Consider the following 25,389-nt stretch of genomic DNA (forward strand, 5'->3'; position numbering starts at 1 on the left):
GAGAATTGACGGACGTAAGGATGGAGTTACAAAGATGTGTCTAAGAGATGAGCCAGTATGTTGAAAATGAATATCATTCTAATTTGCAAAACTAGCCTCAGACATTCCAGTCCGCAAAACAAATCCTGTATTAGAGACAGTAAAGTTTTTGAAAACTTTACAAAGAGAGAATTACTTCAAAGTCAGTACAAATAATTCAAGCTGTTGTTTGTTTCTTTTGGTCAGAGTGGGGCAAAAATAGGAACTCGTCCATTTAAAATTACTTCTCTTGCGCACAACTTCTTCGACTTTCTATTGCCAACCCGAGCTATACAAGAGCCAAAATGTCAATTTTTTAAAGATAAAGAATTTATCAGTGAAATTTCTTTGGAAGAGAAAAATTAAACTATTCGACCAATCAGCCAGTTAACTGTCAATAAATTCCAGCTGATGTTGGCTAAAAAGTAAATGTCATCGTCATAAACAAGATGCTGTCTCGCTTTGGTCATTCCAGTCAGGACGAGGAAACTTAAAGTAAGCTTTAGGGTAAACTTCTTCCTCCTCAGACCTCCTGTTGCTTCCACAAAAACACAGTTCATGTCTCTTGCCACCTATTTGTAAACACGAAATTCCTGTCTACCTTTGTCCAAGCACTTCTTCCCCCTCGATAACCCTCCGCTCCCATTTGAGTGCCCTTCACTGTCTGACCTCCAGATGGAGACACCACAGGGAGGAGAGGGTGATAGAAAGAAAATTAAAAAGTACAGGGGGGTTAGCAATGCAGTGATAAATAGAAAGCGAGGGAGGGATGCAGAGATGGTCAGGAGACATGGCCAAATATAGAGGGATAAAAGGAGGAATAGGTGCGATATTACATGTAGTGATAAAGGCTGTGAAAGTGGGCCCATGTGAGGGCGGCTCTGAGTCAGCCATGCCTGCCTGCCTGGCCAAACCAGCATCTCTGCTACAACGCGCCTTTAATTATCCATGATGTGTGTGTGCTATAGAGTGTGTACAAACATATGTGTTTGAGTTTGCACTGCTGAGTGTGTCGCTTCCATGAAATGTCACTGTTGATGAAAAGCCTGTTAATAATAAATGATAGCGTGCGTATGAGAGAGAAGCACGGTCAGAGCAAATGTAGGCCTTTTGGTTAAAGTTGAGGAATCAAGACGATTAATGATGAGTGAGAAAATGATAGAAGAGGCATGGCTTCACATAAATAACGAATAATCTAACTGATAATAGCTTTATTTATACATCTTTGTTGAGTACGAGTTCTGGACACTTGTGCGTTTGCCTCAAACCAATTCACCGGGTTGCTGTGACACACAGTGAATGATGAATTAATGGGAAGAAGTCAGTTTCAGACTTGTGCTTTTACAGACCAGAATATTAAACTAGTGGGAGCCTCGAAGGGTACAAAAAAAACTGCAGTTCCTCTAATGGCCACTTGAGGGCGGCTCAAAAAGGGAGTCCCCATAGACTTCCTTGTTAAAAAGCTAAACTTTACAGCAGCAGTCCCCAACCCCAGTACCAGTCCGTGAGTCGTTTGGTACCGGGCTGCGAGAGTTGAGGATCGGGTGTGAAATGTATGGTTTTCAGGGTTTTTATCGTTTTTTATCGTTATTTTTTATCGTTATTTTTTATCGTTTTTATCATTAACTCGGTTTCCCTGCGTCTTTTCCGTGTGTTATGAATAAATCTTTTTTTGGTACCCGTACTGGTTTTATTTTGTTGTATTTATCCGCGACACCTTAAAGGCCAGTCCATGAAAATATTGTCGGACATAAACCAGTCCGTGGCGCAAAAAAGGTTGGGGGCCACTGCTTTACAGTATAAATAATAATGTTTACGGGGGGTGGTTTTAGGCTTAAAGTTAGTGTGCTGAACCAGGAAGCTATAGCTAATAGAAAGACCTCACCTCCACCAATATGAGTCACTGAACTGGATCTTTCAACTTTCTATTTTAGGATTGGTTTGCTGTGTGCCACAGTTTATCAAAGATATTTATCTCCAGTTTTGGTAAGTGAAATTCTATTTTTTTTTATATTAGTCTGTTACTTAGTTACTCACTGATTAGCACCCATATACTGGGGCCTGCTCAACAAGCCTCCTGGCATTCTCTAGTTTAAATATCATCACTTCTGGGTCCAAAAAGCAACATAGAAGCATGCAAAAGGCTAAAGTTTGGGGATTAAAAAATGGTCACAAACCAGTTACTGATTTATGTCTGTATTTTATATCCAGTCTACAAGTATGCACGGGGCAGGGTGAGGTAACTGACGGAAATATCCACAGTTTCAACTCAACTCAGGCGAGTTGTTTCATCGGTTGCATGCATCTTTTATATACAGTCTATGGTCTTTTTAGAAAAACTGAGCGACCGCTTTGGGACCACATAGCGTACATATGTATATATCTATGAGTAGAAAGAAGTGGCTCCTAACCCTGTCACTTGAAAAGATAAAGTTTTGTTAAAAATCTGTGAAGGTGCCCTTTAAGAATGAACACTGGGTAAAAGCGGATGCTGATTAAGTCACAGTGGGTGGATGACTAGCTCTATTAACGCAGAAAAGTGCAATAATCTTCTGTCAAAAGTTAAAGATCTCAGCTGTTGTTCTGGGATTATTTCTGTCCGGTCCCACAGAACAGTAATACATATGCATTACTTCAGCTTGCGTGGTCATCGGGGGCAGTAATGATCATCTGGTGATTTCATAACTTCGGTCAACACAAAGAAATTTCAGATGTATTAGTCACCGAAGTGCACTAAAAGGACCAACAAGTTCAGCCCACCCTGAAATCTGCAACCTAGCAAAGCAGCTCTGCAGCTTGGAGCCAAAAAGCAGACATCAAAAAGACGAAGCTTACTCTAAAATCCTGATATGATACAAATTTACCTCTCAGCACAGGTTAAATTCAGCAAAACCTGCTAGTCAAAACACAACTGGTACACCTCTGCCTGGAGGATAACTTCAGCAGCAGGCAGATCAGCTTCTAGACTGGAGGCAGCGAACCGTCACACATCGTCATCCTGCTGCATGAATCACTCACAACACATCACATCATCAAAGTATCACTGGAACTTATGAATCATCTGGGTAGATGGATACAGTATGTTACGATACAAACAAATCCCCTGCCAACATGTGCTGTATGTCTAAACAGTGAAGCAGCAGCGTCATAATGAAAAGGCTGTCAGCTCTCAGTGCCCCCTGGGAGGACTGACGAGACACATCATGCTCTTTAGCAAAGTACATAACCCCTCATTTCCTGAGCTGAGCTGCTCAGAGGCCAGTGGTAGAAAACAGCGGTAGTCATGTTTAAACCTTTATTTATCCACAATGGGACACTTTCTTGCATCATTCTGGTCACACTTAACAAGCAGCTGGAGCATCTAAACGCCTCTTTTGTCAATCCAAGTGCCCCAAAGTGTTTTTGTGTTCAACTCAAATGCCCCTCTGTTAGGTGGGGTACCACTGTGATGTGACCTCACCGTAAATGAACCCTTTCTCTTGTCCTGTGAGTGGCTAGGAGGCGTTTCTCTGTGCCCCTGCTGCTTAATGAATCTGTGCACACCACTGTGTCTTTTGATGAAACTGGCAGCTGCTCAGTTCAGATTTCAGTAACAGCTAGATGCATGGCAGCTCTTACCTGGGAGCGTCAAAGCTGTCGTAGGATCCCACAGTGTAATGGCGGAACAGCCTTTTGGCACGCTCTCCGCGGCTCTCTGTGAAACATGAAATCACACAGACATCAGAATAGTTTGACCTATATTAAATACATTTGCAGTTTCATTACATAACTGCTAATACTGTAATAATATGGAGCCATCTCTCTGGATTTTTGTCCCCAAGTCACCTGTAAGCTAAAATGAATATGCATATTAATCATGAAATAATTAGCTGATTAACTGACTGGTGTAAAAGCAATTGTATGAATGAATTTAATGAGTAGGTTAAAGAAGTTAAAGGGAACTTATTATGCTTATTTCCATTTAAATTTCACTTCTGTCTGTAACAAGCCATTTTAGCTCCTCCAACTTTCTTCTGATTGGCTGCCCCTTGTTAACAGAAGGTTTAAACACCAGGTGCTAAGACTGTAATCACCACAGCAGGCATATTCCCTCCCATTAACCTTACTAGTAAAAACCGTGACCGTTGAATATGAATATGTGAAATAAACACAAACCGAGACCATAACATCGCATTTGCAGGCGACTGATGATAAGAATATCTAAAGAACTGGGATTTATAATAAATGCTTTGAGTATTGAGATGGGCCCACACGCCCACAGAAATAGGTTACATACAGATTTTTACCGCAGATAGATATATACATACATACACTATGATCGTTATAGTAAGATACAAAGGCAAGAGTCGGAAAACTCAACTCTTAAACTTTGAAGACGCTAATATAGGCATATACCAATACATCATACATACAGTGTGTGACAGGAAAAAAAGTCTGCTTTAATTTTTAACTAGTCATTTGTTTCCTGTCATCTAAAAAACACTCATGTAAGTGTCCTGAAATGACATTTGTAGTTCTGTACAGTAAAACAGTGACAAAAATGTGTGTTAGGGACTTAAACTGACTTTTGACCAGGAGGCTGGGTTTCAAGTTTCATGTGGGAGAGATTTTAAGTTTTGTTTTCACCCACTGTTTGGTTAGGTTTAGGGTTTCACCAGCACAATTTTTAAAAGCTGCTATGCATTCATGCAGCATCAGAATAATCAGTTCATGTAAATGTATGTGTTTTAAGATAAAACAAATACTTGGAAAATATTTCGCTTTTGCTACAAGACTTGTCAAATTTGTTGAGCTCATACGGTATAGGCAGAAACAGAAAAGAAAGAAAGTAAAACGTTTGAGTGATCTCTTTACTTGAAGAAATCTTTTTCATTCACACTTTGATAAATCCTGCTAACCAGTTTGTTGTTTGTCTGATCATCATTTCAAGGTCAGAGTCAAATTTTTAAGTCATTTTTTGACATACTTCCCACATACCTGTTTAACTCGAGCACTCAGTCGTATGAATTGTTAATCAATAAATGTTAGCATGCTAAAACATGTTGCTTCTATAGCTAACAGTCCACATGTTCTTTGCTTCCCTTCCTGGTCACCTCTTGATAAGATTACTGTAATGTCATTCTCTCTGCTCATGTTTTATACACTTTTGTTATTTTGTGGTGATGATGTGGATATTGTTAATTGTGTCTTGTATAACAATTAAATGTCATTGCCATTAAAATAAATCAGCACAGCATAAGCATGATAAACAAAAGTGAAACTGGAAACCATATCCACTACATATCATACTAACTACTACATGCCGATAGTGTTAGCCACTGTTGCTATTTGTGGTCTCTTAGTTCTTTTTTAATTATATCGAATATTTCCCTAAAAAAGCACGTCTATCACATTGGTGATTATAGTCAAAGAGAAAATTGAGCTGGTCTTGCATATGATGAAAGAAAAAAAATCATTTTATTTACCACTTAAAATAGGATAAGGTGTATAAGAAGAAAGTGTTAAACAAGAACTAAGGCATTGTAAGTGGACTCTCAATCTGCAGATAGTGATGCTTTGCTGTTGCTTGCTTTGAGCTAAATGTTAGTGTGGTTATTTTAACAATAGCAGGGAGCAAGCATACAAAGGTGATGCAGACAAGAAGGGAACAAACAGACTAAATACACAAACTATAAGGCACAGGCTGAACTCAAAAAGACACTATCGATGTTGGAAAAAAGAAGAAAAGGCGGAAGCAAACTGCTTGAAGAACTAACCTTCAAAATAAAACAGGATGGAAAACACAAACGAAGACCATATGATGCATATGATGATCCATATTTACCAATAATTAAAAAATAGCCCTAAAATTGGAAAATCCCATGCTTATGATGCTAAATGTTCTACAAACCAACCTTGAAGTTCAACACCATAAGTTTTTGATCTAGTAACGGATCACATAACACCAAAGGTTTCAAATACAAATAAGCTGTATACTCAGGGAGGGTAAATGCAAAACTGAAATGTTTTCTCAGCACATTTTTCCTCCTGTGCGTTTGTGAGTGTGCGCCACTGCTGGTGGTCCTCACCTGATCGGTTGTCTTGGCTTCGAAGCATCACTTCCTCCACACAGTCAGAGGGAAACCATCCCGTGCGACCTCTGACCGTCCCCTCCCAGTAACCGCCCTCGCCAACACTCAGCACTAAAGACGGGGACAGGAAAGAGAAATATGTTAAGAAAAAAATAGGTGACACAACCAACACAAACAGAGACAGACACACTGATGAGAAATGAACGCACACAAAAAGACAACAAGTACAGACGGAAAGAAAATAAATGTGGACACACACATGGACATGCAAACCTCCTACATACTCACCAAGACATACATACCTGGCGACACCTTAGACTCACTCACAAACACACACATATTCATACCTGCAGACATTAAATACAAACATATATAGAGACCTTACACTCATGTCAGGACATGACCATCTAACAAACTCATCTGACGACACTGTGAACTGGATTTGGATTTGGCCCACGAGACAGAGAAGCTGCCTTTACAGCAGGGCCCTCATTTATAAAACACTCACGGCTCAAAGCAAAAAACACTTATAAGCAGTTATTTATAAAGCCATACTTTGATGAGGAAATGAGCTCATCTCTGGGCAAAGTCGGAGCATTGCAGTCGCCAGCCGCAGTTTTTGTCTTCGCTGCAACACGCTACCGAGCTCTTTGTCAGGCAGTCCTTGAAGGTCTCACGGCAGTTCACGAAATAGTCACGCCCTTAAATCTATCGATTTGTGTTTCTGGACATGAATATGGTGTTGTTCATGAATCTGTCTGTGCATGTTCAAGTATATGCACTTATTATTTTTGACTTTTAAAGGTCAAAAAAGTCCACATTTGGAGGATGTAAGGGTTACCGGGGGAGTGAATCATATTGCCCGTCACACCACAGACACAGTTTGAGTCGTCCACCTGACAGATTTTTACACTTCATTTCTTTTATTAAACAATTCAATCATTTAAAATAAACTTAATTATCATAAACTGACTTGGTTAGGTTTATGTAATAGTTCAGAGCAGCAGTCCCCAACCCCCGGGCCGGTCTGTGAGTCGTTTGGTACCAGGCCGCGTGAGTTAAAGCTCGGGTGTGAAGTTTATGGTTTTCAGGGTTTTTATCGTTAACTCAGTTTCCCTGGGTCTTTGTAGTTGTGTGTCTTATTCTGAAAGAAATATTTACATATTACGATAGCAACCAGAGAGCATTAAGGGGCAGAGGGGAGGATGTTACTCTCAGTGTCGTTGGTGCATTTTCAGGAGGGCGCTGGAAATGAAGTTACACAATTACACAGTGAATTCACGTTTCTTATTATATTTACAAAATGCCACAGTTTTTGTCTTGGTCATATCATTTTATTTTGTTGTATTTATCAGCAACACCTCAAAGGCCGATCCATGAAAATATTCTCTGACAGTAAACCGGTCCGTGGTGCAAAAAAGGTTGAGGACCGCTGGTTCAGACTGATACTTAAATAAATGTAGCCCCCGCTGTTTTAACATGGATATTTTTTGCATGTCTCTAACACTTTGATCTCAGTTTAAAGTTTGAATGGACTGAAGTAAAATTATCTACAGTCATTCATTGTCCTTAATGGACGACAGCTGAAAGTTCTCCAGGTATTCAAGTCTGAACAACTCTGGCTTCTTCACTGTCACCAGAGGATGGCTCCTCCTGACCGTAGTGAATGTCTCATTTTTCTCCAAAGGTTTTGGAGTTTCAGTCGTTTTAAAGTCTCTGTTTTCTCAAGATCCATCGGTTGAGAATGCTCACCATCTCCCAGCTATAGTGGATATCAAAGGGCTGATACTGTAGCCACTTTTTTTGTTTTGTTTGGATTCTGCAAGCCATACAACATAAGCTGGATGCAAATAACAAAAGCTGAAAAGCTGACAGAAGAACGAATATTGAACTTGCTTGTGTTGTTCTGTGCCTTGATGAATGTATTTGTAGACATTTGTTTGGCATGTTATACATATCAATAAAACCTTGATTAGGCAGTAGTATATTAGGTTCCGCTAATACTGTGATGGATGCATCATCTGCCATCCGTCATCAGTTAGCTAAATAATGTTAATGTAAAAGCTGTCACCTCTGATCTTGTTGAAGCCTTACAGTCAGCAGCTTATATATTAGAAGGAACTTTTTGGGGCTATGCCAGGATCCCAGAGACTTCCAGTAAAATGAGCTCATGTAACGTCATGTTACGTTAACTGGTTTCTGCAGTGTTGCTTTGAATGCTTTAAATGTGCTTTTCTTGTGCGCCTATAAAAGATACCTCTCGTGGAGCTTGTGCTTTCTTACAGTCTCTTTGTGTCAAGTACCAGGTGAGAAACAGCATCACTAACTTTGAGTTGACATGGAAGACAAAATGTTTTGACTGTCTGCCACACAAACCTTCACATGATGTGAAAATGGAGTTACACTCACCTTTGACCCTGTCCCCCTTGTTGAAGCTGATTTCTCTCTCCCCCTGTGCAGAATGTGATCGAGTGGCTACAAAAACACGTCCTGGGACGGCGCTGTAGAGGCGTCTTCGCTGGCCCGCAGTCTGAACCGTAGTGGTGGCTGGGACGGGCCTGAGAGGGGAGAATGATTTGAAACTGCAGTTTAAGGTTCAGGAACCTCTGTAGCATTTTATGGCCAGGACTGAGCTGCTGACTGAGCCCTTGGTACATCAAATGAAACTTTCTGGGACTCAAGTGACTTAAATTATTTTGAGAAATTAGCTATTTTGTTTTACAGAAAGAAAGAAAAAGTCACGGTTGAACTGTTTAGTTTATGTGTTTATTTTCATGAATTTCAGGGACCTGCTGTTATAAATGTTCCCAATACATTGTGTGATTTCTATTGAGTTTGTTAAAGTTCTTTAACATAAAAATTAAGAATTGGCTGAATTATCAGAATTATTATTGATCTGAATGACTCTTAGTTTCCATTTTCAGACAATACTAACAAATACCAACAATACTACACCAAATTAACCATATTCAACTCCTTTCATGGCTCTTTAAGACCGTGACTCACATAATCCACTTAAAAGAGTTTAACATCTCTTTAAGGACCTGTCACCCAGCACAAAAGCCTCAAAAGCACTTCGATTGATCCATCTGAATCTGCAGGAAGTGGAAGCAAAGCTCCTGTTTAACAGCACTTTGTCCTCAGCCTCCTCCACTCACCCCTGTCTCCGACTCTGCCTGCTCCGGTCCTCTTTGTCTCCGATCCTCCCACGGGAAGGAGAGCGTGTCCGTGCCCCTCTGGGACTGCTGGAGCTCCGCAGGGTTCCTGTATGCTTGTAGCCCTGTCGGTCAGAGAAGGAAAGGTGAGAAATCTCAAATATGATCTACTTTAATGACATTTAACATTTTTCTGGGCTATAAACCTAAAGAGGATAACAATAAGAACTGGTGATTAATCTTCTGCTCCAAAGCACATACTATATAAAATGTGAGAAGATAAGGCCCTGCAATTAGCAGTATTCGCCACTAGAGGTTGATAAAGGTCATCCCCTGCATTGTATTGTGCACATGTTCCATCATGTTGGAAATGGGTGTTTTACAGGCAAGCAGTAAGTTTAAAGAACCCATATATAAATCCCCTTCCAATTAGACAACAAGCTCCGCATCCCTTGACCAACCCTGCAGAACGGAGCAGAAAAAAATACTAGTTCTGATGGATTAAATTATGTTTGATGCACTTGTGCACTTAGAAATGCTTGCTGTGTGCTTTGCATCATTCATTTCATAAACGCAAGTTGCTAAAATGTTTTAAGCTTTGAGATACGGCTGTTTTATCAGCTGCTGTCTCCATTGTTGGTAAAAAAAAGAAAATAAAATCTAAGCTTTCTAATTAAAACGAGTAGAACATCCAGTAAAAATCTCTCTGAAAAACAAAAAGGTCACGAAATCGACCCATAGGTGTTCCTGTGTTGATAATTTGAACTCTGACCTCCTCACACAGAGACAAACACAGACACCTGCACAGAGACGATGTTGGTGCCCGGGGCGTTGGGCACTGCCATCCAGTCTGGAAGGTTCATGCTGCTGTCGCTGTTGGCTCTGAGGAAGGGATGAGGAGGTATTGTCAGCGTCCGGGAGCTCTCCCGCCTCTGGGGGGCGTACTTTGGAGACTCCACAAAGGGGACTAGGGGAGACAGGAGAGATTTCTTTCTTCTTTTCATATCATCCTACAAACCATGATCCATGTTTCTTTACACTCTCCATCCACATGCTACTTCTATGTGTATTTAAATTGTTATTGGCCCTTGGTGCTGAGAGCCTGTGTCTTGTGTTAGCTTAAGAAAAACACCTTGCAGAACAAATCTGAGACCAGACATCAGTTATAGCACTTACCCACATCTGTGTCTCTGTGGTTTTTGATGATTTCTCCCAGCTCAAAATGGCCAGACATAACAGCCACCTGATGAACAAAACACACACACACACACATAATTTACTTTTCTTATGCAGTTCCTTATGTTTAAGATAACTCTAATTAGGGTAAGCAATATAGCCTCATGATATTTCAGAAGTATAGGAAAAAAACTATTGAACACTTTATTTATTATTATTTATAAGTCTAAGTAAATGAAGGGCATTCTCCATCCTCTTTCTTCAGTGACATGCTCTCATTGACGACACATTTTCTGACATGAAGTGTGAATGCACTGAAACAAGGTGCCAGCAGGAGCATTATAGTGCAACAGTAGTGACACAGCATTATAATGGTGACAGAGAAACAGTCAAGTGTAAGCACAAAGGATCTTAGGTGGTGAAATATAAAACAATAATACCTTAGTTTAATAATTAAAACAGTACCTGCACAATATGTTACTTAATAAAACTGAAAAATATTTTCTTATAGTTTGAAGCATGTATAATGTACTAAAAGGATGATTTTGAACAATGAATCATGCAAAGCTACTTAAGCAGAGCACTAGATTAAACTATACTGGAATTGGAAATTAGCATATTAATTAAAAAATAAAATTAATAGAATGAAAATTGATAAAGTAAAGAAAATTAAAATAAATAATTATTTATAAAACAGAATTCATAGAAAATAATTACATAAAAACTATATCTCTGATGCATAAAATTCAAAATTATATTTTGTTTTTCTTTGGGAGTAATTACATTTCTTAGGTGTCTTTGATGGTTTTATCTTGTGCAAGTTACACGATTTCACTACTGTAAGTCAAAGGTAAACAGACGGTTTGCTCAAATTATTACTGTTCTGTTGTTTTTACTAGTATAAAATGTTTCTTCCATGTTGTCTTTCATGTTCTTTGTGTGTTCGAGTGTTACAGAAACATGTTTTCTGAATTAGCTTTTTCCCTTTTCTGGAGCTTATATATCCACATTTAGGGGTCACGTGCATTTCCAACGCCTGAGACATCTGTATGCATAGTGCATTAGGCACTGGCACTTTATGCTTTATGCTATGCTAAGTTAATAAGACAATAAACCACACCGTGCATAATTACCCAGCCAGACACTCAGCATTTACCTGAAAGGGGGTTTGGCCGCTGTTATTCTTTGTGTCTTTATTTGCTCCCCGGTAGAGCAGAATTCGTGCACAGCTTTCCTGTAACAAACAGCATTGATTAACGTATCTTTAATGCAAGAGCAATACACAGGGCAGGATTCTCCCCTGTGCCATCATTGCCTTTATTTAGTTTGTTGATGAAAACAAAAGCAGGTTGATCTTTTTTAAAAACATAGTTTTAAGGATCATTGCATCAAATTTCGGTACAGTCGGGGGAAGGCGATACTTGATTTGTACTCTGTGAAATACCTTGTTGTATAAAGCACAGATGTGCAAGGCAGTGTTTCCAGAGGCATTCTGGGAGGAAGAATCCGCCCCGTAGAATAGGAGGTGCTCTAGATGCTGCGAGTTACCATTCTGACAGGCCTGAGAATGAAAACAGTTTGGTTGTAAGACTGAAAGAAGGAGCGAGAGCAAGGCGTCAAAGAGGAAAGATTTATGTGGTTGTTTAATAGAGAGAAAAGAGAGGCGGGGGGCAAGCAAGGGTAAAGAGGAGACGGTGGCCAAAGGTGGCGGTAACACCAAATTTAATTAACACAACCTCCAAACTCAGGGGCAATAAAACACAGACAATACAAATATACACAATAGAGTATGACGGTAACAAAGTCATTGCTAGAAATGAGCATCATTGCTCAGACAGACACAATGAGCCACGTGATTTACTTATTTTTTATTTAAAGTAAGAAAAAAGTCTACATGTTAAAGTACATGTGATGTAAGTCACAGTATTTTGAATAACTGTTTTATTTAATATAATAATATAATGGAATCCATGGACTTAACTGATCTTGAAGTCAAAGCTTTTTAAATCCGTTTTTTCGTCAGATGCCTGAAATATGGACTGTGTCTCACACATGCTTTAAACATTTTCACTTATTATACAAAAAAATAACCCACTCATTAATCTTGCAGCTATTACGTATCCTAGCATTAAGATAAGTTGTTTTATCTTTTGCATTTTTTTATTTATTTGCAATCTTGATTCATTTTAAATTTTTGTTTAATTAATGGTCAAACGACTGGTTCTTATATGGCACTTTTCTGTACATAGCACTGTAACAGATGATCCTGGGCCACCTTTACAGGCTACACAAAAAAATCCAATCATATCATTAACTGTTATATCTCATCATTGTAGAGAAATGAAGCCACAGTTTAGAAGTGCGAGAATATTTGTCTTCGATAGCAAAGTGTACAAAACAGGAGAGACATTTTCTGAAGGTGCGTAAGTAGATTAATGTACTCACCACAAACCAGGACAGCTGAGTCACAGCTGAACACATTTCCATTTCATTTGCTATTTCAAGTAAAATTGTGCTTTAAAGACAGCCTTGTGACCTCATGAGTTACTTCTTTTTAGATCCAAAGAGACATATGAGGAGTATTTCCTAAAGTCTGGTTTGCATCGGCCCTTATGCTAGAAAATCAGTGCCCCATTCAGGCATGCTGCTGCGACTGCTGCAGATTCACTGAGCTATTATTAACCAAATAATTAACATGGGTTAATTTATCAGTGATGTGGTTGTGTGACTTAATTTTACTCATTGTTATAAAAGTAAAAAAAAAATATGTTGAAAGCCAGGAAAAACTGCCAGGCTGACCTATAGCACGCTATACACTCAAATAAAACATAAAACACGGTTTTAAAAAAAAACCCTCAATGCATTTAATACTGACATGCAAAATTTTGCCCTCATATTATTAAAATTGCTCGAGTTACAGTCTCCTGGAGTACATAGGGCTTACAATGTTTAATCCCTCATTTCTTAAAGCACTTTTACACTTAAACACATTTAAGCTCTATAAACTGCACACTCTACATGAAAGACATCGAAATGGTGCAGTTTTTGATGTCTATCTGTCTCTATAACATATCCCATGATGCTGACGCTCAGTCATGATTAACAAAATGAGATTTAGGGATGATATTGTGGAACTTTCAGTGAATGTAAAACCGATTTGGTTGCAGTTTTTTGTGTTTCGGCCCAGAAAATTTTATGAGGATCTTTCCTCTACTTATGACATTTTGAGGATTCAAAAATACTGACAAATATAGCAAACTAAAAAGTGCAAAATACCCCCATTGAATGTACATCAGTTATTATGGAAAAGTAACAGCTGATTCCTAGAGGCAGGCTGACTTAATATGAAATTACCCTGCACCCAAATGCAACAGAACAATCTTCAATCCGTCAGACATGAAATAAAATGTAGCTTCTTTTAGTGGGCCTCGTCCAAAAATCTTATTAGGGTTGAATTTATGAGTTGAATCGTACTTAACGCACACACACCAACGGTTTATTTTGGAGTCCCTGTCTGGCGAATAGAGCCGAGGAGACAGATGCTTATGCAGTGAACACACTGAGATGAACAAGCTGATACCTTCATTTTTCCTCGCGGCCTTCCCTGTCCACTTCACAGCTGTTACATGAGGCCACTGAAGCAGGATGGGTAGGATGTGAGGTGAAAGGTGAAGTGTTTCATGGCATGAATAGGTTTTGACGCAGACACACACTGGAACACAGAGTAGACTGGTACATTACAAAAAGTGATGTGGCATAGTTCTGCAATATGAACAACAAGAACTTGAGCTCCAAAAGTCCAGACGCCTTTTTCTGGTGCTTTCACATCTCAGCTCCCAAATAGATGTAAATCAGGCCACTGACCTCATTAGACTGAAAGTTTGTTTCAAGGATCCTCAAACAGAAAGTTTTACAGTTGATTTGATGTTTTCGCTTTTATTGAACACACAGGAGATTAACTGTATTTATTTTGTCCTGGATTCGCTTGAGGTGACATTTAAAAAAAAAAAAAGAGTGTTTACCTGATGTGTTTCATCCCAGCCGTTCTCGTCCCTGATGCCCAGTTTGGCGCGATGGTAAAGCAGTGTTTCGCAGCAGGAGGTGTCGCCCCCTGTCAGCACAGTGTGGTAAAGAGGCGTCAGCCCTCGCCGGTCCTTATAATCTGGGGACGCCCCCAGAGAGAGCAGGACCTGCAGGATAGCACAAAAGAAAAAAAACCTCATGCTGAAGCCTTGTTAAACTCTGAGAGTAATGATGAAGATAAATGACTATGATAAATAGCAATGACTTAAAGGGGACATGTTTGAAAAGAAAATCCACTAAACCCAAAGCTATTTCCACTTGGTTTGCGTCCAGAAGAACATAATTATATTAAAAATGGACAAATATTAATTAACGTCAGTCTTTTAAATGCCAAAAACTAACTTTAGAAAAAGAAAAAAAACCCTCATTTACCAAATGTTACACACTTGGTCAATAACGGATAAGATAAGAAACACTAGAAAGTCTAACGTACATATGAAAAAATGTTTGGAGACACTATCTGAATCTATAAATGATTTGAAAGCCAGTCTGAATGATAGATTCTAGTGAACCATGCACCGTCTCTAAGAAGTAAATGATTTGATTTAGATTCCCATGTAAGAGAAGACGTTTGTTATTGTTGTTGTTTTCTTTTCTTTCTGTGTTTTCCTCCTTTCCTGTTTTGCACCAACAAAGGTGCCTGGTTTCTTCGCAGTCACTTTCAGTGATTTTGGCATCAGAACAGGATAAGCACTGCTCCTGGCTGACGAACGGACATGCCTTTTTAAAATCAGCAACTGCTTCACAGTCCGCCATTTTTATTTAGTCCCCAGAGTAGCTTCTGCCAGCTTTAACTTTAAAATGTCTCAGCCATAGGCGTTGCACACCAAATGTTCAGTTGTTGGCTGCAAGAGTGAGCACGAGAGTCCTTATGCGCTCCCTGTATCTGAGCTACTGACGACTGAGAACTGAAGTGGAGTACTTTAATTCTTGATTTTCACGGTGCAACAACAACAAAAAAAGAAAATCCTTACCCTTAGCATGTTGTGTGGCTAATGTAGCTAATGTAGCTAATGTAATGATGCTGAACACAAAGACAGAGGCCACCAGGAAAGTGCTTGGGGACTGAGGGCAAACTAGAGAATTGTGCTAAGTTTGCAGTGACAGTACGAGAGGCCTGACTTCCTGAATGGTCGTGTGATTCTGTCTAAACCTCATGATATCAGTGAAAGCCTCTCAAAAAAATGAGGAGTCATCATCTTTCTGGGAGTGAAAAAAAGAAAGAAGAAAAAAGAAGAAGAGGAGAAATAAACCAAGACAGAGTCAGCACAGCAGTAATTGACTTGTTAGCATTCATATCAGGCCAAAAGAACACATACAGTAGTGTTTACAGTTTACAGAACACTTCATAAATGACCAACTTGGTCTTTGGCATTAACTCCAAAATAAACATCCATCCATCCATCCATTCGCTTCCGCTTATCCTTTCCAGGGTCGCGGGCCAAAATAAACATGGTTTCCTTCATTTATGGATTAATGTTTTATCTATTTATAGGACTGTTGTTGCTGCTGCTGTCAGATTATTTATGTCATGATATTGATAGAGTCTAGTTGGTTTGGTTTACCTAGATCCCCAACAAACTAGAACCACGACTGTCCACGGCCTCAGCTATTGATTGTAGAAATGCAACCAATTTGAAACCAAAAAACAAAGACATTAATAAAAGTAACAGCTAGACTAAAACCATATATTGCATACATACAAAACTATTTTTAGTAATTTGTCAAGATGGTCAAATTTATGAACAGAAATAGCATGAGAAGGCATTTGTGCAAGTGTGTATTGAATACATTGTCAAACTAAAGTGCGCTGCATGAATAATATTAGCTTTCAGAACTCAGAAATCTTATTATAAAAAAACAAAAACTAATATTAAAAATTTCTACATTCATTTAAAATAATAAAAACTAAACTTCAAAGTCACTCTTAAAAATAACAAAAAGTTAAACTGCGAACTATAAAAACATACAACTTTGTCTTAGCTCCTTCCTTCATTAGCATTTCATTAATGGTGCACATGTTAAAAATGAGCCATGGCAGCGCTGGTAAGCAGAAATGGTATCCTTTTGTAAAGTCTAGAAGTAAATGTATATTTCATGTGATTAATAGAGATGTCTTTACAGAGCTAATTATATACACATTTCCATTTATATTTAGTGTTTATGTGTATTTACATGTTTGAATGTTTACATATACACCTTTCAAAACAATAATAATAATGTGTTGACTCTACCTCATTGGTTTTCCCGCATCTACCTAAGTCTAGGACTTCCTGGCTTCTGATTGGTCTGTAGAGTCACATGGGGAGTCCGGACAAGGAAGTTGTTGTGCTGAAGTGGGCCAATAGTATAACTGCTGCTAAGAAAGTTATCCGTCTCCATGACGCTGTTTATCTTAATTGAGAGAGATGTATTATCATATAAAAACCCTCATGTCACACAGTTTTAATGAAAACATTGTGCTTTGTGTAACTTAAAAGATCCTACAGGAGTTTTTGTCCTATTATTATTTTGGCTCAGTTTCTGTTCAAACACCTATTCCCAGTTGATGCTTCTTAAAGGGCTACACTTACACTTAAATCTGAGGTTACAATACGTAACTAAAGTCATTCTGCCTTGTTTTCTTCTTGAGAGGGCGTAGGCAGCTTATTTCTTTTCAAGACACGAAACTAGTCCATTTTTATCATGGAAGAATTGGCAATCTGCGCTGTATTTTGAGCCAAAAATTGCTCCAACTAGTTAAATATATAGAATGTAGAACCTTTAAAACCTTCATCATGTAAAACAATAGTACAGCAGGAAGGAAAAGATATATCTTGGTGATAGTTTCCTAATTCAAGTTGAGGAATATTCATAGAATTCAAATCAGGATGGAAACTCATAGCCGGGGGTTCAGAGAGGTCACGTTACACCCCAGGCTGTGGAAAATGATGTATTCAATCACAGTCTGATGTAAACCTTTGTGCAGTTTAGCCGAGTTTCTTTCCTTTGTGGAAAACATAGGCTCTAACAATGTTAACGCTTGCAATTATCTCCCCCAATGAGGTTCTCGTCTACAGCTACCTGTATTCTCAGCAATTTCAGAGCTGAAAATCTGGATAAACGCCTAAAATGTAAATGTGTCAAAACCAGGCAATCTGGATGTTAACGCCTCTCTTTCTCTCTGGCTGAATCAAATAATAGAGTTATTTGTTCGCATGCATATTGTGTGTGGGTGGGTGTGGATCGCTGAGTGGGAGGGTCTTTTTGTTCGGGCTTTAGCTTGTTTAGATATACGGCAACGCAAATGAAGAGAATACAGTGTCACTTTCAGGGCAAATATCCATCTTGCAAGATATACACCCTGTTCTAGGTTGATGTTTTTTTCTCTGTTTGTTGCATAATACATGTAAAATCATCACTTTCTACAGGCAGATAGCAGTATGAAAGGACTCCAACATATGCAAATTTTTACCAGCAGGGCTGTATGGTGGTGGCCTCGAACAGCCTTGTGTAGCGGTGTGAGTCCATCTTTGGCACGGAAGTCAATATGAGCTCCTCCATCCACCAGGACCCGGATGGCCTCTCCTCCACCTGGCTCACACTGCACTGCCAGGGTCAGAGGAGTCTCTAAAGAACACACACAGAGACACACATATGCAGCTTTATTTAAATGGAACTGTTATAGAGCAGGGATGGTAAAATCAGGTTGTTTGAGTTCACAGCTGATTTGCTGGAGAACAGTAGCTCTTTCCAAACTGCTGAGACAGAAACAAACATTCAAAAAAGAAACATTTAATGCATTTTAGTTTTTATGGTTAGGATTTAACAATTGAATGACGTGCTTTAGTGTGACGTGAAAAAGAGTTTGTGCATCACAGTAATGAAGCTGAGAAAGTGCAGGAAACATCTGTGATGTGTGCTGCAGCAAATGCCTACACCTCTAACCTACAATTTACTGATAATCATGTAAAGCTCTTGCGTTTTCCCCTTATTTTCAAACCAAATCTTCTGTCTGTGTATGCATAATCTTACTGTACCTTTAGATCTGGGCAGATCCTGTTTCCATGTAAGGAAAAACATGTAATAATGAGGATTTAATGAAGTGACTGCACATACATAAATGTGCACAACTCACTTTGAAGATGACCATCAATCCTGCAAATACATGATACAGTAATGCTGCCCGTCCAAAAACTTCCTATCCAAAAGAGTTGAGCAACCAAACTTGGCACACAGATACATCACAGGCCTCTTAATGGTTTTATCTATATCAGATATTATGATAACATAACATTACCAACATAACATAACATTATGATCCAACAGGCAGAAATGACATTCTTGCACTTATAACACCCTTTAAAAAAGTGTTGGATAACTTTAATTTTACAAGAGTAATCATGATGCAATCATATATTTATTTTTAAAGAAAAATGTTTTTCAAACGATGAATATACAATACATAGCTTTCCCATATTCCATAGTTTTGTCTTTAAAGTTGTGAATATAGCAAACGGCACACGTTTCATGGAAATCTATTCAAGAGTCGTTTTAGACTAAAAGAACACACTAATGTGAAATTCATCTTGACAAAGTGTTTCTATCATTGTCCTCCACTTCTACAAGTTTAATAAAGAAAATTAATTAACTACCTTTATAAGACAACATGTAAATTTAAAATAAAAAAAGTAAGCTGAATTTGAGCAGATATAAACAAGTAAAATCCCACTTATGTGTGACAACACTGTTTTATTATTTTGAACATGAATTTTAGACAATCCTAAATCTCACCACTGTCAATTTGCTTTCTGATTACAACATCCCGATCAGACAACTTTAAGTCTTCTGCAAATATTTATATTCCTTTCTGTGACAGTGTGAGGGGAAATGAAAAAGGCCTCTGCATTAGTTTCATCTAAAAGGTAACAATATTACCTTCCAGCTGAATGTTTTGCCAGTGCACTGATGTTTTGCCATTATCCTGATGTCATAAAGAAACAAAGAAGCTCAAAATATCATTTATTGCAGTCAAAAAAAGTGCTGTGTCACTTTTTTTGGCAAACTTGATCCTTTCCATAAAGACTGTTCACCAGCACCTACAAGAATAAAACCATTCAAAGTGTTCCCAGTTGAAACAGAGTACACAGCACCGGCTGCAAGGGGATTTTTCTGGCAAAGAGGAAAATGACTGAAGGCTTTCATCACTGAACACTTTCTGTAGATCTCAGGTTCAAACAATTTGGGGAAATGTTTTGACTGCGCTTCCTCTGAAGTTATACTGTCAGGATGAGTCAGGGAATACCCATTTATGAGTTTCCTTGGCAGAGATCGACATGAGTGTGTGTCCTGGCCGGAGCCAGGCTAATTATGGCAGAATTATTTCATGTCCTAATGAAGGCTTCAGGAAGCCCACAGAGAGAGTTTCAAGGAGACAAAGGGGTCAAAAAAGTATTAACAAGGTTGGATATATCTCTGTCTGCAGGCTTTTTATCACCTCTCTGCCCTGTCTGCATAGGACTAATGCTGCATTCACTGTTCCTAGACTTCCTGTCAAAATACCTTCACATAACCACAAAGTCAAAAAGCAGGAGAAGCTATTTCAAGACACAAGGATATCACTTTGCAGACTTTGACTGATTCTAAACAGCTTTTTTCAACACCCCCAAATCTAAATCCAGTTTGTACAAAATTCAGTTAAGCTAATAAATCTCATTCAATTCATTTCTTGAAACCACAGAATCATATACTATGTTTGATTCCACAAAGTTTAATGCAGAAGGACAGAAACTAGGATCCAACGACAAGTCCTCCATCCATTTTCTTCCTCCTGTCTAATTCAGGTCATAGATTGGCTGGAGCTTATCCCAGCTGCCTTTGTGCAAGAGGCAGGGAACATTCTGGACAGGTCAACAATCTGCAGCAGCTCTAACACAGAGAGACAGACACATTCACACTTATGGCCAATTTAGAATCACCAATTAACCTAACATACCCAGAGGGAACCCACATAAGCACAGAGAGAGCACGCAAACTCCACATGGAAACGCTGTGGCCAGTCAATAGATTTGAACAAAGGATTAGTTTTCATGTTTAGCCAAAATGCCAGGGAGTGGTTAAATCACATGCATTAAAGAGACATACTCTACTAAAAATACACTTTTTCAGCCCAGCCATAGAAAAGATTACTGTGCCTCAGAACCTTGAATAGGATGACCCTGAAACAACAACACTATTAGCTAATTAGCTCTCACTACTGCTTAGAAGATGATGGATTTCATCTCCCAAAGAGCAGAATTACTGATCAGACTTAAAACACATAATCTGTACTTTTTTTAATCCTAGTGGCAAAGTAAGAGAAGGGTTTCTCCTCAAGACACGATGAATACTATTTTAAAGTGGCCCTGCGACAGACAGGCGATCTGTCCTAGAGCGCACCCTGCCTCCTGCCCTTTGGTAGCTGGGATAGGCTCCAGCCCCCCCGCGACCCTGATAACGATAAGCAGAAGAGAATGAATGAATGGAATTAATATTTTAAAGTGCTCTGGATGTGGATCATCCAAACTTGCAGTTTATACAAAAAATCTTTGTTTCTTTTCTTTTAAAGGATGATGAGAGTACCCAGGACACGAAACAGATGGAAAATGGTCACGCTTGCGCTTCTGTTCAGTGTATGATATGCTAGACCAGCAAAGATGGTAAAAAAAACAAACAACAAAGTGTAACTTTTACAGGGGGGAAATGTTTTTTAAAAGAACTGTATTTAGGGAAAAACGCCACAGACATTTTAAACAGTTTTAATTCCATCTGATTTCTAAACTGGCATTGGCATGGACGTGAGGGTATGTGGTTGTCCTTATCTCTATCTTTCAGGGTAAAACCCTGATTTACTGGCAACCTTTCCGGGGCCTACCTTTCACTCTTCATTTCTATGTGACCACTGAAATAAAAATATCTGCTCTAATAAGTGCCAAGAGTTGAGGTCCAGCCCATTTAGATAGCTGTTGTAGACTTTAGCCTGACTGAATACCATGAATGCAGTACAGGAACAGCATGTTTGTGAGCGAGGCTCATCGAGGCTCTCTGTCTCCCCCCTGTGTTGTGCGCTGGGAGCGTGTTTCACACCCATGATGACAGGCTGTGTTTTGTGTTTTGACACTTGCTCCCCGAACGGCTGGAGCGACACAGAGCAGCACACCCAAACTGTAAATGAGCCGTCTGCTGTGCCCCCCTGAGCACTAACAGGATCTAGGAAAAGCCACCAAAATTGTGAACAGCACTGGCTCAGATCCCTCACAAAGTGTTAGGCCAACATACTGCAGAGCTGAGGGCAGAAAACAGAGGGGGAGGAATTGAAAACAGTTTAAAGAGTCCATACAGGAGCGCTTCAGGTTCCATAGCTGCTGGCTATCTTTGTGCTATTGGAGTTCCTGTTTTGGCTGACTGTAACAGAGAGACCATCACCAATCTCTTGAACCTCTTTTATAAATGTGTTTATTTTATCTTGTGAAGCACCTTTTTAAATTGGGCTGCATGACAGCTGTTAAATGTTATCCCTGTAACAGGAGAAAATTTGCTCTCTGCAGATAAAATAACTAAGTGCACGTGTGCAGTGGGGGGAGTGGAAGGACTCCTTACCACCAGTGTCAGAGTCCTGGTAGTTGGGATCGAGGCCCTTGTCTAAGAACTTGGCCATCTTGTCCACAGCGCTGGTTTGAATGTAATCCATGAACTTCTTCAGGCTGGCCTACATGTAAAAAAAATAAAAACAAAAAACCTCCCATGTGTAACTGATAAATATTCAGAAAAAATTGAATAGTTTGGTGAAAATAAAAACTGCAAAAGCAGGTTCAGGAAAAGATTTTACAATTGCAAAAGGGTTTTTGTCAATTTTATGTCATTGGTTTGTTTGTCTAAGTTAAGCTTTAATTATTTATTTCAGTACAATAAATTGGCATATATATAAAACATTACTGAACAATCAAATGCATCCTGCATAAATGGGTCATCTGCACAGATGTACACATGCACCACTGCATGCTTAGTGACACTTAGACAAACGTGGAGATGCATACTGTAACACATATCACATATTAGCGATCTGGAAGTTTCATACCTTAGTGTGCAGTTTGGCCAGCTGCTTCTCATCTAGATTTGTTTGTTTGTACACCCTGGTTTTATAACGAAACTAAACCAGTGACAGAAAAAGAGAAAGGAAACCAAGAGTTAATCCTAACACAGAGGGCCTTTGTCCTCAATTCTCTTAGCTTTTGGCCTAGATCCACAAAATAGAGCCTGGAGAAGATTTATCTGGTTTTCTATCCAGGCTTTCTTCTCTGTTGCACCGAAGAAAAGAAATGAGGAAGAAACAGCCTGGCATCACAGCAGTTTAAATACTCTCTAGCTTAAAAAGTTGGAAAACATAAGTAAAAACTAATGATAATAATAATTACTTTTACTTAATGGTATCATGCACTAGCAGCTTTGCTGGGTGACAAACAATATAAGATCTCGTAAATAGTCAGCAGCTTGGCATGAACTTTAGATTAATTAGCCTAGGTAATTAAACTTTTCTGACTTATTTCTGATTTATTTTAAAGTCCTGTTAATGGGAAACAAATCAGAATCTGTTTTATTGCACAAAAGTGACATCTTGTGGGCAAACAGCTACATTACACTCTGTGTAATACTACGGAAGCAGAAATGTTTCATGAAACTGTCAATAAGAGGATCAGTTATTACCTCCAAATATGGAACACCTTTCTCAAAGGACTGTGGGTACTCTTTTAGCAGCCTCTCTTCCTCCAGGAACTTGGCATCGTGGCCATCCGTGGCAGGCTGGAACAGACCATAGTTCAGGACATCTCGCAGAGACTCGGTCAGGGAGCACAGCACCTGCTGCTTGGCCTTCCACACAGTGGCATCTGGATTAAACCGCAAACATTTCTGCAAGAGACACCAAAGTAAATATTGAAGCTAGCTTAGGTGAAATATTCTCAGAACAGTTGTGGTTTGAAAAAGAGGATATACAGGATGATGGGCCGATCGTGGCTCAAGAGTGGCTCAAGAGTTGGGAGTTCGCCTTGTAATCGGAAGGTTGCCGGTTCGAGCCCCGGCTCGGACAGTCTCGGTCGTTGTGTCCTTGGGCAAGACACTTCACCCGTGGTCAGAGGGCCCGGTGGCGCCAGTGTCCGGCAGCCTCGCCTCTGTCAGTGCGCCCCAGGGTGGCTGTGGCTACAATGTAGCTTGCCATCACCAGTGTGTGAATGTGTGTGTGAATGGGTGGATGACAGGTTGTGTAAAGCGCTTTGGGGTCCTTAGGGACTAGAAAGCGCTATACAAATACAGGCCATTTACCATTATATACACTGGATACAGATTCAACACGGCAACAATCAAATGCATGTAATAAACAAGTTAACAAAACTGATTTTAAAATAGATAAAGATTCAACTAAACACACATAAATCTAAAAAGTAGAAAGCAAATGGAAACATATTCAGGGAGCGACCGTGCCTCAGGGGGTTGGGAAGCTCATCTGTAACCGGAAGGTTGCCGGTTTGATCCCCGGGCCCTCTGTCCTGGTCGTTGTGTCCTTGGGCAAGACACTTTACCCTACCGCCTACTGGTGTTGGCCAGAGGGGCCGATGGCGTGATATGGCAGCCTCGCTTCTGTCAGTCTGTGGCTACAACTGTAGCTTGCCTCCACCAGTGAGTGAATGAATAGTGGAACTGTGCTTTGGGTGCCTTGAAAAGCGCTATATAAATGCAATCCATTATTATTATTGATCTGACAAAAGTGTATAAACTGTGATAAATCTGTCTGAGGACTTTAATGTGATCATATGAGGTGAAGTGGCCTGTTAATCTGTGCCTTTAAAATGAACAGTAACTAATGGAAAAATGAGATGAACTAAAATCAGGGGAACTTTTCAAAACCAGGAACAGCCCAACTTCTGCCCGAGTGTTTCACCTGCTGGTACTAGTTACTTTTCACAAACACAACTGATTAGGATTGAATCTTAAACAGTTGAAATATATTTGTTGTTAGTGACAAAGAACAACAAAAAGATGTCAACTAGCTACAGTACCACAGCTGTTTTTGACCTCCTGTATTAGGATATAATGTAACTCTTATTAGAACTAATAAGCTGTCGCTCAGCGATAAAGTAATCAGACTAGTCTTCCAAGAATTACTGATTTGAACTACAGTGCAGACAAGCACTCTTCCCTCTGGGTGTAGCTCTATCCCATGTCTGAATATAAAAATATGTAACTAAATATTGAAAACACAAATTTCTATTCTATACAGAAGTTAAGAGCAGGTTAAGCTTCTCAGTGCTCATTTTTCATTGGTGTGATGGCCCTCCTGCCCTGCCTGGGCCTGCTGTGTGTTGTTCGCCCTCTTTCGCTCTGCGTGTTGCTTTGCCCCTTTTTCCTGTTAGTGAGTTAATCAGCACAACTGAAGGACCTGACCAGTCTCCCTGGAGCATTTAGAGCTGGATGCCTTAGTATTTTCTCCCTCTCCATCCACTCAGCACTGTGTTTCTTGTTTGTTTGGCTTCAGCCTTGTTATTTTGGGTTACATATCTATGTAGCAATTTCAGACATTTAAACACTCATCCAACTGCTGACATGGTGATAACATTAACACAACTCATTAATTCCTATTAATAAACAAAAAACCTTTTGATGTGGTGGGAAAAATGAACATTTTATTAGACTTATCCTATCCCTGGCCTAGCTACTACCAGCGTGGCTGGTAGACCAAACTGGATTGGTCTGTCAGCATTAACTATTCCTTCCTCTCACTTTTTGCAAGCATCATTGCAACAATCAAATATGTAAAACTTCTGTTTCCCTGCCAGTCTACAGTCAGTAAGTCTTAATGACTAATTGAACATTTA

The 25,389-nt window shown here is 39.4% G+C and overlaps 1 protein-coding gene across 1 annotated transcript in view; it reads right to left on the bottom strand.

Moving 5' to 3' along the window:
• The window catches only part of shank1 (SH3 and multiple ankyrin repeat domains 1), a 74,771-nt gene that overhangs the window by 29,922 nt on the left and 19,460 nt on the right, over positions 1-25,389 (bottom strand). Inside the window, exons 2-14 of the mRNA XM_039611091.1 lie at positions 23,225-23,428; positions 22,599-22,670; positions 22,121-22,229; positions 17,958-18,112; positions 14,443-14,610; positions 11,865-11,981; positions 11,577-11,654; positions 10,421-10,487; positions 10,045-10,211; positions 9,248-9,369; positions 8,499-8,647; positions 6,087-6,200; positions 3,637-3,712 (exon numbers count right to left, since the gene is read on the bottom strand). Of these exons, the coding sequence (XP_039467025.1) occupies positions 3,637-3,712; positions 6,087-6,200; positions 8,499-8,647; positions 9,248-9,369; positions 10,045-10,211; positions 10,421-10,487; positions 11,577-11,654; positions 11,865-11,981; positions 14,443-14,610; positions 17,958-18,112; positions 22,121-22,229; positions 22,599-22,670; positions 23,225-23,428 (1,598 nt within the window). The remainder of the gene's footprint in view (positions 1-3,636; positions 3,713-6,086; positions 6,201-8,498; positions 8,648-9,247; positions 9,370-10,044; positions 10,212-10,420; positions 10,488-11,576; positions 11,655-11,864; positions 11,982-14,442; positions 14,611-17,957; positions 18,113-22,120; positions 22,230-22,598; positions 22,671-23,224; positions 23,429-25,389) is intronic.

This window comes from Oreochromis aureus, linkage group 4 (genome assembly GCF_013358895.1).
Source record: "Oreochromis aureus strain Israel breed Guangdong linkage group 4, ZZ_aureus, whole genome shotgun sequence".
NCBI classification, from domain to species: Eukaryota; Metazoa; Chordata; class Actinopteri; order Cichliformes; family Cichlidae; genus Oreochromis; species Oreochromis aureus.